At 39.6% G+C, this 12,650-nt stretch overlaps 1 protein-coding gene across 2 annotated transcripts in view; it reads right to left on the reverse strand.

Moving 5' to 3' along the window:
* Positions 1-230: 230 nt before the first annotated feature.
* The window catches only part of LOC306844610 (trinucleotide repeat-containing gene 6C protein-like), a 46,800-nt gene continuing 34,380 nt past the window's right edge, over positions 231-12,650 (reverse strand). Inside the window, exons 7-23 of one of the 2 annotated variants that reach the window (XM_079376868.1) lie at positions 12,185-12,342; positions 11,931-12,008; positions 11,755-11,812; positions 11,506-11,651; positions 11,241-11,387; positions 9,412-9,558; positions 7,378-7,497; positions 7,095-7,178; positions 6,705-6,945; positions 5,817-5,981; positions 4,983-5,171; positions 4,658-4,807; positions 4,341-4,451; positions 3,058-3,273; positions 2,447-2,520; positions 1,539-1,678; positions 231-1,117 (exon numbers count right to left, since the gene is read on the reverse strand). In XM_079376868.1, coding sequence (XP_079232994.1) covers positions 736-1,117; positions 1,539-1,678; positions 2,447-2,520; positions 3,058-3,273; positions 4,341-4,451; positions 4,658-4,807; positions 4,983-5,171; positions 5,817-5,981; positions 6,705-6,945; positions 7,095-7,178; positions 7,378-7,497; positions 9,412-9,558; positions 11,241-11,387; positions 11,506-11,651; positions 11,755-11,812; positions 11,931-12,008; positions 12,185-12,342 — 2,606 coding nt within the window. In that variant the 3' untranslated portion in view covers positions 231-735. The remainder of the gene's footprint in view (positions 1,118-1,538; positions 1,679-2,446; positions 2,521-3,057; positions 3,274-4,340; positions 4,452-4,657; positions 4,808-4,982; positions 5,172-5,816; positions 5,982-6,704; positions 6,946-7,094; positions 7,179-7,377; positions 7,498-9,411; positions 9,559-11,240; positions 11,388-11,505; positions 11,652-11,754; positions 11,813-11,930; positions 12,009-12,184; positions 12,343-12,650) is intronic. The other variant, XM_079376869.1, reaches the window with a different exon arrangement.

Here is a 12,650-nt window from a genome sequence, read left to right on the forward strand (position 1 = left end):
TTTAAACCATACACATATTTTTGTAAAAACAAAATGGCGTGAGTAAATAGAAATCATAGAGCAGTGCAGCTCCCTTTTGTAAAACTAAAAGAATTAAAGAAAAAAGATCATTGGTGATTAGTCATGCTGACAGGCCACTGCTAGGAGTGTTCTTCTCATTTGCTCTGGCCTATTCGCTGGCTCAGAAACAGAACTGTGCAAGATACAAAGTTTTTTTTTTTTTTTTTGTTGGCTTTATAAAATAAAAGTTTTAAGGAGGACCTGGAGAGAGAGCACTTACGGCTAATATAAGTTCTGAAGAAACTATGCAAACCAAAAAAGTACCAGGATCATTCCAATCATCAGAACAGTGTCGCTATAGGGAAAGGTGTCATGAGGTCTCATTGTGCCTGGGTCGCTTTCAGATGGCTGCCTCGTTGATGGCTTCTCCTGAACAACACTTCTGAGAAAAAAACAACCTTTGGGGGAAAAAAAAAAAAAGCATTAAAAGGCTTCTGCTTCTACTGATTCTTGCTTCTCAAGGTCTTTGAACACTAAGAACAAGATCCACAAACACAACAAAGAGTCTGACGTAAAAACCAGAGGACAAATAAACAGCAGTGGGAGGTTTGCAGCTTTGTTTCACCCTAAACCTCCATTACAGCGCCACAAAAAGTGATTATCGCCACATTGATTTGCTTGGGTTTTGATCCATTAGGTCTATTGACTTTGTTGGTTTATGATGTCCGATACATCCTACATGCTCTCTCCGCTTAGCAGGTCTCCCGGGAGCAGAGTGTTAATTGGGATGGGGCTGCCGATTACCCTGGTGTCGTCTCCATTTGGGGGAGCCCACAAACTGGAGTACTGCGGCACACCTCCCCATAGCAGGTCTCCTCCGTTTCCACTGCTGCTGTTCCCGGTACTGCAGACTGTCTTGGTACCTCCTCCACCCCCGCTCCAGAGGCCTGTGGGGTGGCTGGCAGCAGGGTTGCCCAGCCGGGGTTGATTGGAGCCTGGTGCTGGGCTGACCTGCCAGCTGGTGGTAGGGGTAAGGGACTGGCCCTGTGCAAAGAAGCGGTTCACATCGTCCTCACCGGCAAACTCTGCCAGGATGGTAGTGTTACCCAGCACACACCTTGAGAGGCAGACAAACAGTTTGGAAGGGATTCAAGTATTAAAAAGCTTTTTTGAGAGAGAAAGACGACATGATGCATATTTATCTATAGGACTTGAATTTAGAAAAGGAAGAAACAACATATAGCTAACACTATAAATTGCAAATAAAAGCTGTTCTCGAACATCCTCTTAGGCTCTGTCCCAAATAGCACATTTCAACTTGCACTTGCAGTCTGGGGACATTCAATGCCAGCCATGTGCACATGACTCTAAAGCCTGTGAGCCCTGCTACTGTAGGGCTCAGTAGCAGACTTCTACCCGACAGTCAAAGAGGCATCACATCACAAAAATGTGGACTCAGAGGAAGACAGTGGGGGATTAGGGTGACATTTGGGACAAAGCCTCAGAGAGGTTTGATGTAGAAGAGCTTGTAGTCTTACATGTGCAGGGATTTTTGGGCTTTGGCAGCCTCCTCCTTGGAGCTGTAACGTACAGCGGCATTGCCCTGTGTCAGGTTCAGATGGAAGGTAATGAGAGGGCCGTGCTGCATGCACAGAGTCCGCAGGGTGGAGCCGTCAATCTGATGCACACAGATAAATTATTAAATTCATTGTTATTCATATTCAAGTGCTAAGGGGCAGTTCAGAGAGAATGCGTTCTTGCATTAATAACAGGCACGGAATAGCAAAAAGATGCTGCACTACTTTTGAATGCACTTTTTAACAAAGCTTGAAAACACTGCACTACTTTCAAAATCGGAACAGATTTTAAACACTAAAGGCATCAAAGGATTGCCAACAGTGTAAATGGTTGAAGAAGAAAAACTGGTCATCATACACTAAACAACAGAGGATCTCACGCTACCAGACTTTACAGACACATAGAACACAAAGAAATCTGTCTTGTTGCTAGGAGGTGAATGACAAATAAAAACAATGTGTTTTAAAATCAGCCCAAACTATCTTTGTTATCCTCTGACTGGACTGATTTTGAAGTGTGGGAACTTGATTTTTAAGCGTGTATAGCTAAGAACCTCCTATCGTAAAGGTGCCACTGTAAACACATACTCAGAATATGCCTGCCTACGGCTTCTTCTGATTGGCCCAGTGTTTCGAAATTGATATTGATGAGGTGCCCTGTTTGTCAAAACTTCTTTTTGTATTCATGTGAGAGATGTTGGAAAAACAGCGAGACATTTTGAAAAAAGTATAGTGCATAATGCTACATAAAAAAAACACCTTCGTTACATCAAAAGTGACATACCTGTACATTTCTGTACTCTCATGTGATATGAATCTGAATAAATCATACTAGTTTCACAGTAATATAAATTGTTTGCTCTATGCACCTGAGGAGTGAGGTTTCTCAGCACGAGCCAGCTGCTTCCTCTGTTGGGACTGTCAGTGCTCCAAGTTCCCCCTTCTATAACAAAAAGTAAAGAGAGAGAGGTTTGGAAAAACATGTTGCAGCTGAGCATATTTTCCACTAAATTCTTGACTTCTGCCCATTTGCAACTCTAAACACACAACTTGAGAAAGACAGAGGGAAGTGTGACTGGTCGACCACACTATAGCAGAACCTCGTGAGTAACTGGTTTTGGTACTTTGTACCACACACAGGTGAAGGGGAAAGGGAAAGGGAAGTGGTGTGTGGCCAAGTATGGTGACCCATACTCAGAATTTGTGCTCTGCATTTAACCCATCCAAGTGTGCACACAGAAGTGAACACACACCAGTGCAGTGGGCAGCCAATGCTGCGGCGCCCGGGGAGCAGTTGGGGGTTCGGTGCCTTGCTCAAGGGTCTCACCTCAGTCGTGGTATTGAGGGTGGAAAGAGTGTTGGTTATTCACTCCCCCACCTACAATCCCTGCCAGACCTGAGACTCGAACCCACGACCTTCAGGTTACAAGTCCAACTCTCTATCCATTAAGCCACAATTGCCCCTGTACTGAGGATTTACCTGAGGAGTAAGAGCTGGTCCAGCCCTGGCTGAGGCCAAGAGAGTTTCCTCCCCAGGTGGAGGAGGGCTTGGTGTTGGTCAGGCCTGGAGGGGGGCGTGAGGGAACACTGGAGTTACGTGTCCCTGGGGATACCTTCCATAACTCATGAGATAAAGAGGCCTGTGTGTGGGAGATGGGTCCAGGGGACCAGGTAGACTTCATTTCCAAGAGTTTACCTGAAGAAAGGGAAGAGAGGAAGAAAGAGAGGGACAAATGAATAATAGCAGTAGGTACAGTCACCACCCATCGTTGCCTCTAAGGATTGGTTAAAACAATATGCCAACATAAATTTGTTTCTGGTTGGGGTTATGCAAACAGCTACAATGGGGTAAAGAAAGTCCATTCCAATGGCCATTTATTTCAAATAAATTATGCTTTTTTTAAATTTCCATTCATCAAGGAATGCTGAAATTTTTTGAATCACAGTTTCCACAAATATATTAAGCAGCACAGCTATTATTTTGTTACTATGAATTATTTATTGAGCACCAAAACAGCATATTAGAATGATGAGACGCTAAAGACTGGAGTAATGGCTGCTGAAAATTCAGCTTTGCCATCACATGAATAAATAAGATTTTAAATATTTGTAGTAATACGTTTTAGTGAATCATACATAAAAGCAGACTAAGTGAGCCTAAGAGACTTAAAAAAATATTACTTATCCTATACTTTTTTAATAATTACCACTAAAAACATTGACAGTACTACCGAAACAGAAAATCAGGGAATCTGTGTGACAGAGACACTTGATTTAACAATGTTATAAGGATTGAAGTGTTTTCCATAAGTGACCAACAGTGACAACTTTTTTAGAATACTGTAAACTTTTATTATTTATTAAGAAAATGAAAAATGTCTGCTTGTATAACCTACCGCAACCTCTTATTCAAGTTTATATATATATATATTTTGTTTTATATATATATATATATATATATATATATATATATATATATATATATATATATATATATATATATATATATACATACATACACACACACACACACACACCCACATATACATATACACACACACACACATATATATATATATATATATATATATATATATATATATATATATATATATATATATATATAAACTCTTTAGGAGTTTATATATATTTTTAGGGTTTTAGGAGAACACACACTTGGTGAGGGGTCTGTCTAGGTGCGAGGATAAATAAGGGTAAGTAGGTCTAGTGTGGAGCAGGGCCATTTAGGATTTAGGGCTGTACCTGGACTGTTAGCGTCCCTCTCGTTCTGAGAGGACAGACCGAACGAGTTACAGGCACTGACTGACCACTCACTCAAGGAAGACAAAGTCCCATTCTGAGATGGGGACGAGGCTATTATGGCCATTTGTCCCAAGTGGATAGCAAAAGGGGCATGAGGAAACAGTGAAATACATTTATTGTGTAATGATAGTGATTTCTGTTATAGCTTTAAAGCAAGACAGTCAATGTTCATTTAGCAGTAAACATTTCAGTAATTTTAAGTAACAAGCTCTGTTAGTGTGTTAAAATTTATTTCATATGCCCTCAATCATCCTTACCTCCAGTCCTGTCACGTAACAGGTAGCGATTCACATCCTGTATGTTAGTGTTAATGGTGGGGCCACTTGGAACACTTCCTGGGGTCATGTTGGGGTCATTCTCAGGGTCAATGTTCTGCAGACCTTTCCATGGGACCCCAGGGCAGAATTCTGAAATAAAGCAAGAAGATAATTGGTTGTCCAGCATCAAGACTCAAAGTACGTAACAGGGGTCGGCAACATTTTGGTCATGAAGTTCCATCTTTAATTTTTTCTGGTTAATCAGTAAACATAATAAAACAAATATTACTGTGATCAGTGTGGATAATATGCCACTGAAGCGTACCAGGAGGCCAGTTGATATTGGAATTACTAGACATTTTCTCATTGGGGCATTTGCCTTGTGTCCAGCTCTCTGGAGTCACCAAGGTGCTGGTGGGGGATTCAGAGCTTGACATCAGATTGTATGGGCTGAAGGAATCTTCCATGGCGCTCTTTCCGACAGGAACATGGGACTGAGCAGAAGAGAGTGAACCTGAAACAAAAGAACAGTTTCTTTAATCGGTCTATTTACAGGAGGTTTTACTTAAAACATCATATAATAAAGAATATTTAGAGACTAAGCAATCCAAACTCAGATATATATTTTGATGCCCAATATTTGAACTGCTATTTTGCTTCTCTAAAAAAAATTGTCTTCAAAGATACAATCTGAATAATAAAATTCAAGATTACGGGCTTGAGCTTTTGTCCTCAGCAGAACTCACTACAGTAAACTGCAGCGGCTTGGCTGGACGTATTGTTCAGGCAAGGTTTACTGAGAACAAATGCCAAGGAAGGATAATATTTTAAAAGGCCCTGCTGACTCAGAGCAAAAATAACTCTGGAATGTCTGCAAGCACTTAATTTGAGAGGGAGTTTTGTCTGTCCTTTTGAAATACACAAATCTCAGGGACAGAAATTGTGACTCAGTGTCTGGAGTTTGATGTTTGATTAAAGATATTGCTGTGTTTTCATTGATTGGAATGTTGTTTGTGGAAGCAGAAGTCTTTTAAAGGATGTTAGACCTAGAGGCTATCATATGATTGTCTTAACATTATAGATTAGATTAGATAAATTATGTATGTCACAGTGCAAAATCAAGCCCATAATATGTCTGGAGCAATGAATAAATTAATACCGTGCTTATTGAGGTTTGCCTCCATGTGCTGAGCACTAGCTGACATGGAATCTATGGAGTTTGAATGAGTCCACTGCGAGAGCCGGGATTGAGGCTGAGGGAGGTCTTTGAGAGATAGACTTCCCACCTCCATACAGTTTACATTCATGTTCGGGTTCAAACCAGCTACAGGGGGGCGACAAAGAGACAAGGAGATTAATGCACATTCACAAACACAAGGGGAAAAAAAACATCAAGATCAAAAAAAAAAACTATAGCTTGTCAATCAATGAATAAAAAAAGAAACACATTTATTACACAATATTCTAATACATTATTCCCTTATAACAATATTTGTGGCTAAAACCCCCAATGAAGCCCCAAATGAAGATAACTGAAAGGCATTACATTGTTATGGCAAAAAAGAAAAAAAGAAAAAATAATTTAAGTACAGGAATGGTGACAAAATATATATATTTTTTGCATTGTTTTTGTGTTTTTTTTTTTAATCAAGCTAATGCAAAGTTTTAAACGAACAGTCTTACTATTATTACAAAAACAATGCTTTTATTACAATAAAGTACTCAGTGCATCTATCGGCTACTATATAAAACAAACTTTTATTTTAAGATGTGTTTGTTACTGTGTAATTATACAAACAATTACTGAGTAATATCAATTAACAACATGTACTTACTATAGGGTTAGGATTTGTATTAGTTGCTTGTAATTCTGCATAATGTTACTGGTATTACTACAGTAAATACATGGAACATGCATGACAGACATTGTAAAATAAAGTGAAAAGTGTGCACACAAACACACACATACACACACACACACACACACACACACACACACCAAACATACGCATGCAGGAGTGTGTCCACATGAGGCTTGTTCTCTTACAGAGTGTATAAGGGTTGAAGGAGTTTGAAGACTGCTGCTCTTTGGTCTGCAGGTCTGAGACGGAGAGGCCTGAAGTCTGAGGATGACCCATGAAAGTGTCCAGGCTTGCCTTTCCAAGATTTGGATGCAGGCCAGGGTGAGAGGAAGGTGGAGGCTGCTGCTGTTTCACAAGCAGGGCCTGGGCCAGCTGACGCTGGTGCTGCTGGATCTGCTGCTGCATGTTTGTGATTGTACGTGCAACCTGTGTGAGAGGACGACAGTGATCATCGTTTTCATTTTATATGGAACATTATTATTCGTCATAGTCAAGATAACTATAAGCTAATATTTTAGGACTAGAACTACTGTAAGTGTATAAATATCAGGGCCAGTAAAATTAGTCCGTCATACTTGCTGCTCTTGTTGTTTGATGGGACCAGAGACATTACGCTGAGCCTGCATCATTTGTTGCTGGATCTGCAAACGCTGATATGCCTGACAGAAAGAGAAAAAGACACAATTTGAGAAAGAGAGGAAATTACAGAGAAACAGAAAGAAATAGAGAGGTGATAGGGTCATTATCAAGACAGAAAGCACTAGCATCTCACTCCCTGCAGACAGGCCAGTGGGTAGATGACAATCACTGGTATTCATGTGGAAACAGCAGAGCAGGAGAGTGAACTGTGTGACTCACCACCTGCAGTTGTTGTAGTTGGTACAGCAGGGTCATTTGTTGAGGATTTATTGGTGAGGCTAAACGTGCAGGATTCAGTCCAATGTTTTTTGCCGCAAACTGTAAGAGCTGTGCTTGAACCTACAGAAGAAGACAAATAAAAACAAACCGGTTTGTGCAAAGCCTGATGATCCATGTTTGCCTGCCATGATTTGAAAATTTTCCAAAGAAAATCTTGTGTGTTTAAGTGGAAGCAAGGAAATCTGCCTTCCTGATGAGAATGAACAGTTTCATTTTTGGGCAAACTACCCCTTTAAAGTCCCAGTGAAACCAAAAGGTTTTTGGGTGTTAGTATCAATATGTTAGTCTTAAGGTTATCTATAAGCCAGTGTACTCCAAAACAGTGACACAATTTGTGTTTACAAGATAAAAGCATTCAAAACTCAGTCTCTCACTTCCGCCAAAATGAATCAACAATTTTTTTGACGTCACCTCGTACTTCAGCTTCTCATCAAATCTTCTGACCAATCAAATGCTCTCTAGAATCCGAAGCACCCGCTCCCTACACTATAAATAGACGCTGAAGTCGGTCACTTGTTCACAGGATTTGTATTTTCTGTACAGAGAATGGCACGTAGTGCAATATATAGGGGATATGGAACGATTCAGACAGTGTAAATATGCTTTACATTGGGTCAAAAAAAGTCTGGTTTCGCACTATGTCACGCTAACTGACGAACCGCGCACACACAGTGTGTTCCAGTCCAGAGACATGATAGCATGCAGCGGATCATTTGCGCGAGTCAGCGCAGACCACAAAACACTGAATTCTACACAGAATGCTATATTTTACAGCAATATGGATGAGATTGTGGCTGTCATACCCTGTCAAATGTGGCTTTACCGAGCTCAGTGGCTCTAGCCCAAGCTGTGATATAAATGAAGGCTATTAACGATTTAAAAAGGGGCCGGACTGCTTGATATGTCCCGCCCTGTCTTCCTGTTTCAGTTAAACTGACGTCAATAGAATAATGGTGCGTGTTTCAAGGTACTTCAGTGGACCTTTAAGTGACATTTAGATTCAGTACCACATATACTGTACAATGAAAATAATTCAGTAACACTTAAGTATAGGGAACAATTCTCACTATTAACTAGTTGTGTATTAGCATGCCTATTAATAACATACTGGAATGCCTAAACTTAACAACTACCCTACTAATTATTAATAATCAGCAAATTAGCCGTTTATTGAGGCAAAAGTCATAGTTAATGGTTTGTTAATAGCAATAATTGGATCTTAAAATAAAGTGCGACCAATAATCCCAAACTACGCCACAGAAGACCGGTTCAAGTATTTTTTTCCATAACATTGAAGTTAAATATCTTCTTTTATTTACAGGTTGCGGGTGAGTAAATAATGACAGAATTTAAATTTTTGGGTGAAATATCTCTTTAAGAAACAGCCCTGTAGTGTCTTATTATTCTTCTGGTATTATTATTGATTGAGTTGATCAATTTGACCGCATTAACTGACACAATCTGATGAAAACAATTGAAATGAATTAAGCTGGATGATGGGACTATTGTTTTCTGTGGAGCTGCTTTACATCAACTTTGGTGTTGAACTGAACTGAATCAGCACTGAACTGACTTGAACTGAATAACAACATTGCTTATAGCTGATTAAACTCACACCGTTACATTATCTGAACTGACTTTAACTAAATAATGACACTGTTGTCTTTTAGAGCTGCTTTAAAGCAGAATCTGAACTGTCTCCATAGCTGAGCTTCCATAATTAATTCTGCTGTTTTATTGTTTATTTCTGTAAAGCTACTTTGACACAAACTGCACTGTATAAAAGCACCATGGAAATAAAGGTGACTTGACGTGACTATTCTCACTAGATGATTGATTGAATTTAAGATTTTGAGATGCTACAAACATTTAATAAGGTTAATTTGGTAAATTTACCCTTAGATATGTAAAAAATGCCCTTGGATTTTGTCACAGATGCAGGCACAATGGAATAATAATAGGTGCAATTTGTACCTGAGGGGTGAGAAGCTGAGGCACTTGAGCACGTAGAGTAGGCTGGGCGGAGCTAAGAGGTGGCACTGGTGGCTGAGGGGGCGGGGCCTGCTGCTGCATGACCCGAGTTTGTGCTGCTCCGTTAGTGCCAAACATTCCATTCTGCATCTAGAAAACAAAGAGAGTAGGGGTGGGGATCAATACAAATGAAATGCTTTTATATACTCTAATTGGTTGGATGCACTTAACAAGAAAAAAGTTGGATTTCAGCACAAATTTAACAAAATCTCTTACAATGCAGCCTCTTAAAAAAAATAAAAAAATTAATGTGCTTTTAACATTGACCTGACCACAACGTCAAATTATCCTGCCACTTTCAGATTAAAATAAACAACTAAAATAAATAAATAAATAAATATTCATTTCATATAAATAAAACATAAATGGAATAATCAGTCATGTTTCAGTGTTTATATATCTTTAATAATAAATGACAAATAACTTCAGTTCACCACTCCAGCCTTAGTGGCTTTTTAACATGACTTAAACATTTTTTTTTTTTTTACAAAATAAGGAGTAGGGGCTTTATACCAGACAATGCATCTAAATTTAAAACTCGTGTGCTATGCCTAGGGCTGGGTATCGTTCAAAAATGTTCTATATCGATACCTTGACTTCGATACCGGTTCCTGAACGATCATTTTTTGATACCAATTTTATGAAATCAATTTGAACAAGATTACATTATCTAAAAAAAGAAAAAGGTTTTATTTTTCAGCTTGATGTTTATACAGACTCAAAGACTCATCTCCCGAGCCACTGCACAAAGGAACAAAATGTAACCAACACAATAAATCAGTGCAAATAGTTTTAATAAAGCTCAAATAGTCTTAAGTTTACACGTTAGGCTACATTTACACTAGTGCGTGTTCGTTTTAAGACGGATAGCTCAGACAGAATCATCATTTCTATTCATTTTCTACTGATTTACTGATGAGCATTAGCAGCTTCCAGCGCTGTCTGGCTGTGCTGTGTCTCGCTGCTCTGACTCAGAGGTAATAACATATTTCAGCAACATGGCCAAATCACACATTAGACGGCAATTGGAAGTTATTACAAACACTCGATGGTGGTTTAAAGTCAGATTTGAGTAAAAGCAATAATAAATCTTATTTATTGTCTTATGTAGCATGATGCTACAGTGTGCATGAATGGTCAAGTAACACGTGCTTTTGGTCATGTAGTATGAACGGACATCTGCATATGGTCAGAACTCCACGCAGCTCCCGCACTACTCTCCATTGGAAATGAATGACTTTCGGTCTGTCGCTTGTCGGAGAAAAAGGCAGCTTGAAATGCAGTGGAATCACCAGTATGATCAGGATCGTTTTCATTTTAAAACAAAAAAAGCACCAGTGTAAATGCAGCCATACATCTAAGGGGGCTGGGATGTAGTCACACTACAGCCTCACGTGTGAGCCACATCTCTGAATGTAACCACTGTAAACTATTAGGTGTGTTCGACTTGACGAGGACCGACTGTGCAGACCGATCTGTGTATTATAGTACCACTAGAGCTATAGAGAGCAGACTGCTCCGTACGCTTTCCATTCGCACTCGCGGATGTCAAATACTGATGGATCTGCGCTGCGCCACTTCAAGTTGAACACACCTAGTGCTGCAGGCTTATTGGCTCACTGACATTGATGAGATTAAACCCTTAGGTATTGAAATTTGGTACCGAACAACGATATGTTTTTTCGATACTCGATGGTATAGAGGCAATTCGGCCTCTCGACACCCAGCCCTAGCTATGCCCATGTCCTTTGCAGAGATCTCACAATACTCACCTGTCTGTTGTTCAAGTTTTGCATGGACAGGCCAGAGGAGACCCCACCCAATCCGTGGCTAGGGAGGCTGCTATTGGCCAGTGGGAGCTTGAGGCCAGGAGAAGGCATAAACGGTGAGGTTGAAGCATCATCTGACAGCCTACCGTCCTGAGAGACCAGAAAATGTAGCAAAAACTAGTTGTAAAATTTACCTAGATCAAATTTCTCTCTACTCCAGTCCAAAAAATTCCTTGGACTTTTAAAAAAACAAAAACAAAATCTATACCATGTCCAGGAAGGGGGCACGATCCAGTGAGGGGTCTTTGGAGAGGTTTGTGGGTCGGCACAGTATGGGCTTATTCATTCCATTACCGTAGTCTGACATGCCCATCCCCCGTTTGTCCAGTTCAGTTTTCTTCTCCAACAAAGCGCCTGGAGAAAGGCAAGTACATAATCAGTGTTCTAGAAGAAGAATCATATGACTCACGACAAGACTGTCTGCTGTTATAGGTAAACTTCAACGTGTACTACGTACTCATGGCCTGATCCAGATTCATATTGTTACTCTTTAGAGCTTCTTCTGCAGGATCCTTCTGTATCAGGTAAAAAAATAAAATAAAATTGTAATGCTAAAAATATTTATTTTACATATGTTGTAAATGACTTAAGCAACGAGTCTTTTCAGAGTAAATTTTCATGTCTTTAACATACTGGAAAACCCATATCTGTAAGCTGCTTGATAAGTCTGGTCATAATCCAAACATCATCCTGCTTGTTGGAGACCTTGCCCTGTAATGAACAAACAATAGCAATATTATATATATATAAATATATATATATATATATATATATATATATTTTATATATAAATAAAATGAAAAAAATTTATAACAGTTTCTTAACCACACAGTAAGTATGTGACATGACATTACACAACAGTGCACTCGTGGCTTAAAGTGGCTTACCCTTTGTGGGCCTTTCTTGGAATGACCCCAGGAGTTACAAGAGGAGTCTTGGGATGTAGGACTATTCCACATGTCACCATCATCAGCATCCCATTGGCCAGTGTTCATGCCAATTTCTTCCCCTCCTGATCCCCAGCCATCTTGCATAGATTTGGGACCTGGCAAAACACCAATGGACAAGACTGCTCATAATCAAGAGTATAACTAGCATATACATTTTAATTTAAAGCCCCACCGATTTATCACTTTGCCGATTTCATCGGCTGATATGAGACTGTCGCAGATATATTTGCATTGATGTATATACCACAGATATACATTTTTTACAGAACATATAATGCAGTTAAAATGCTTGTAAATGGTGTAATTACTTAGTTTGTCCAGCGATCCATTGTTTACTACTGGCGACCCAGTAGTGACACCAGTCAACCATAATTTTATAAAGCTACGAAAATACTTTGTGTAC

Source organism: Barbus barbus, assembly GCF_936440315.1.
Source record: "Barbus barbus genome assembly, chromosome: 25".
Classification (NCBI taxonomy): domain Eukaryota; kingdom Metazoa; phylum Chordata; class Actinopteri; order Cypriniformes; family Cyprinidae; genus Barbus; species Barbus barbus.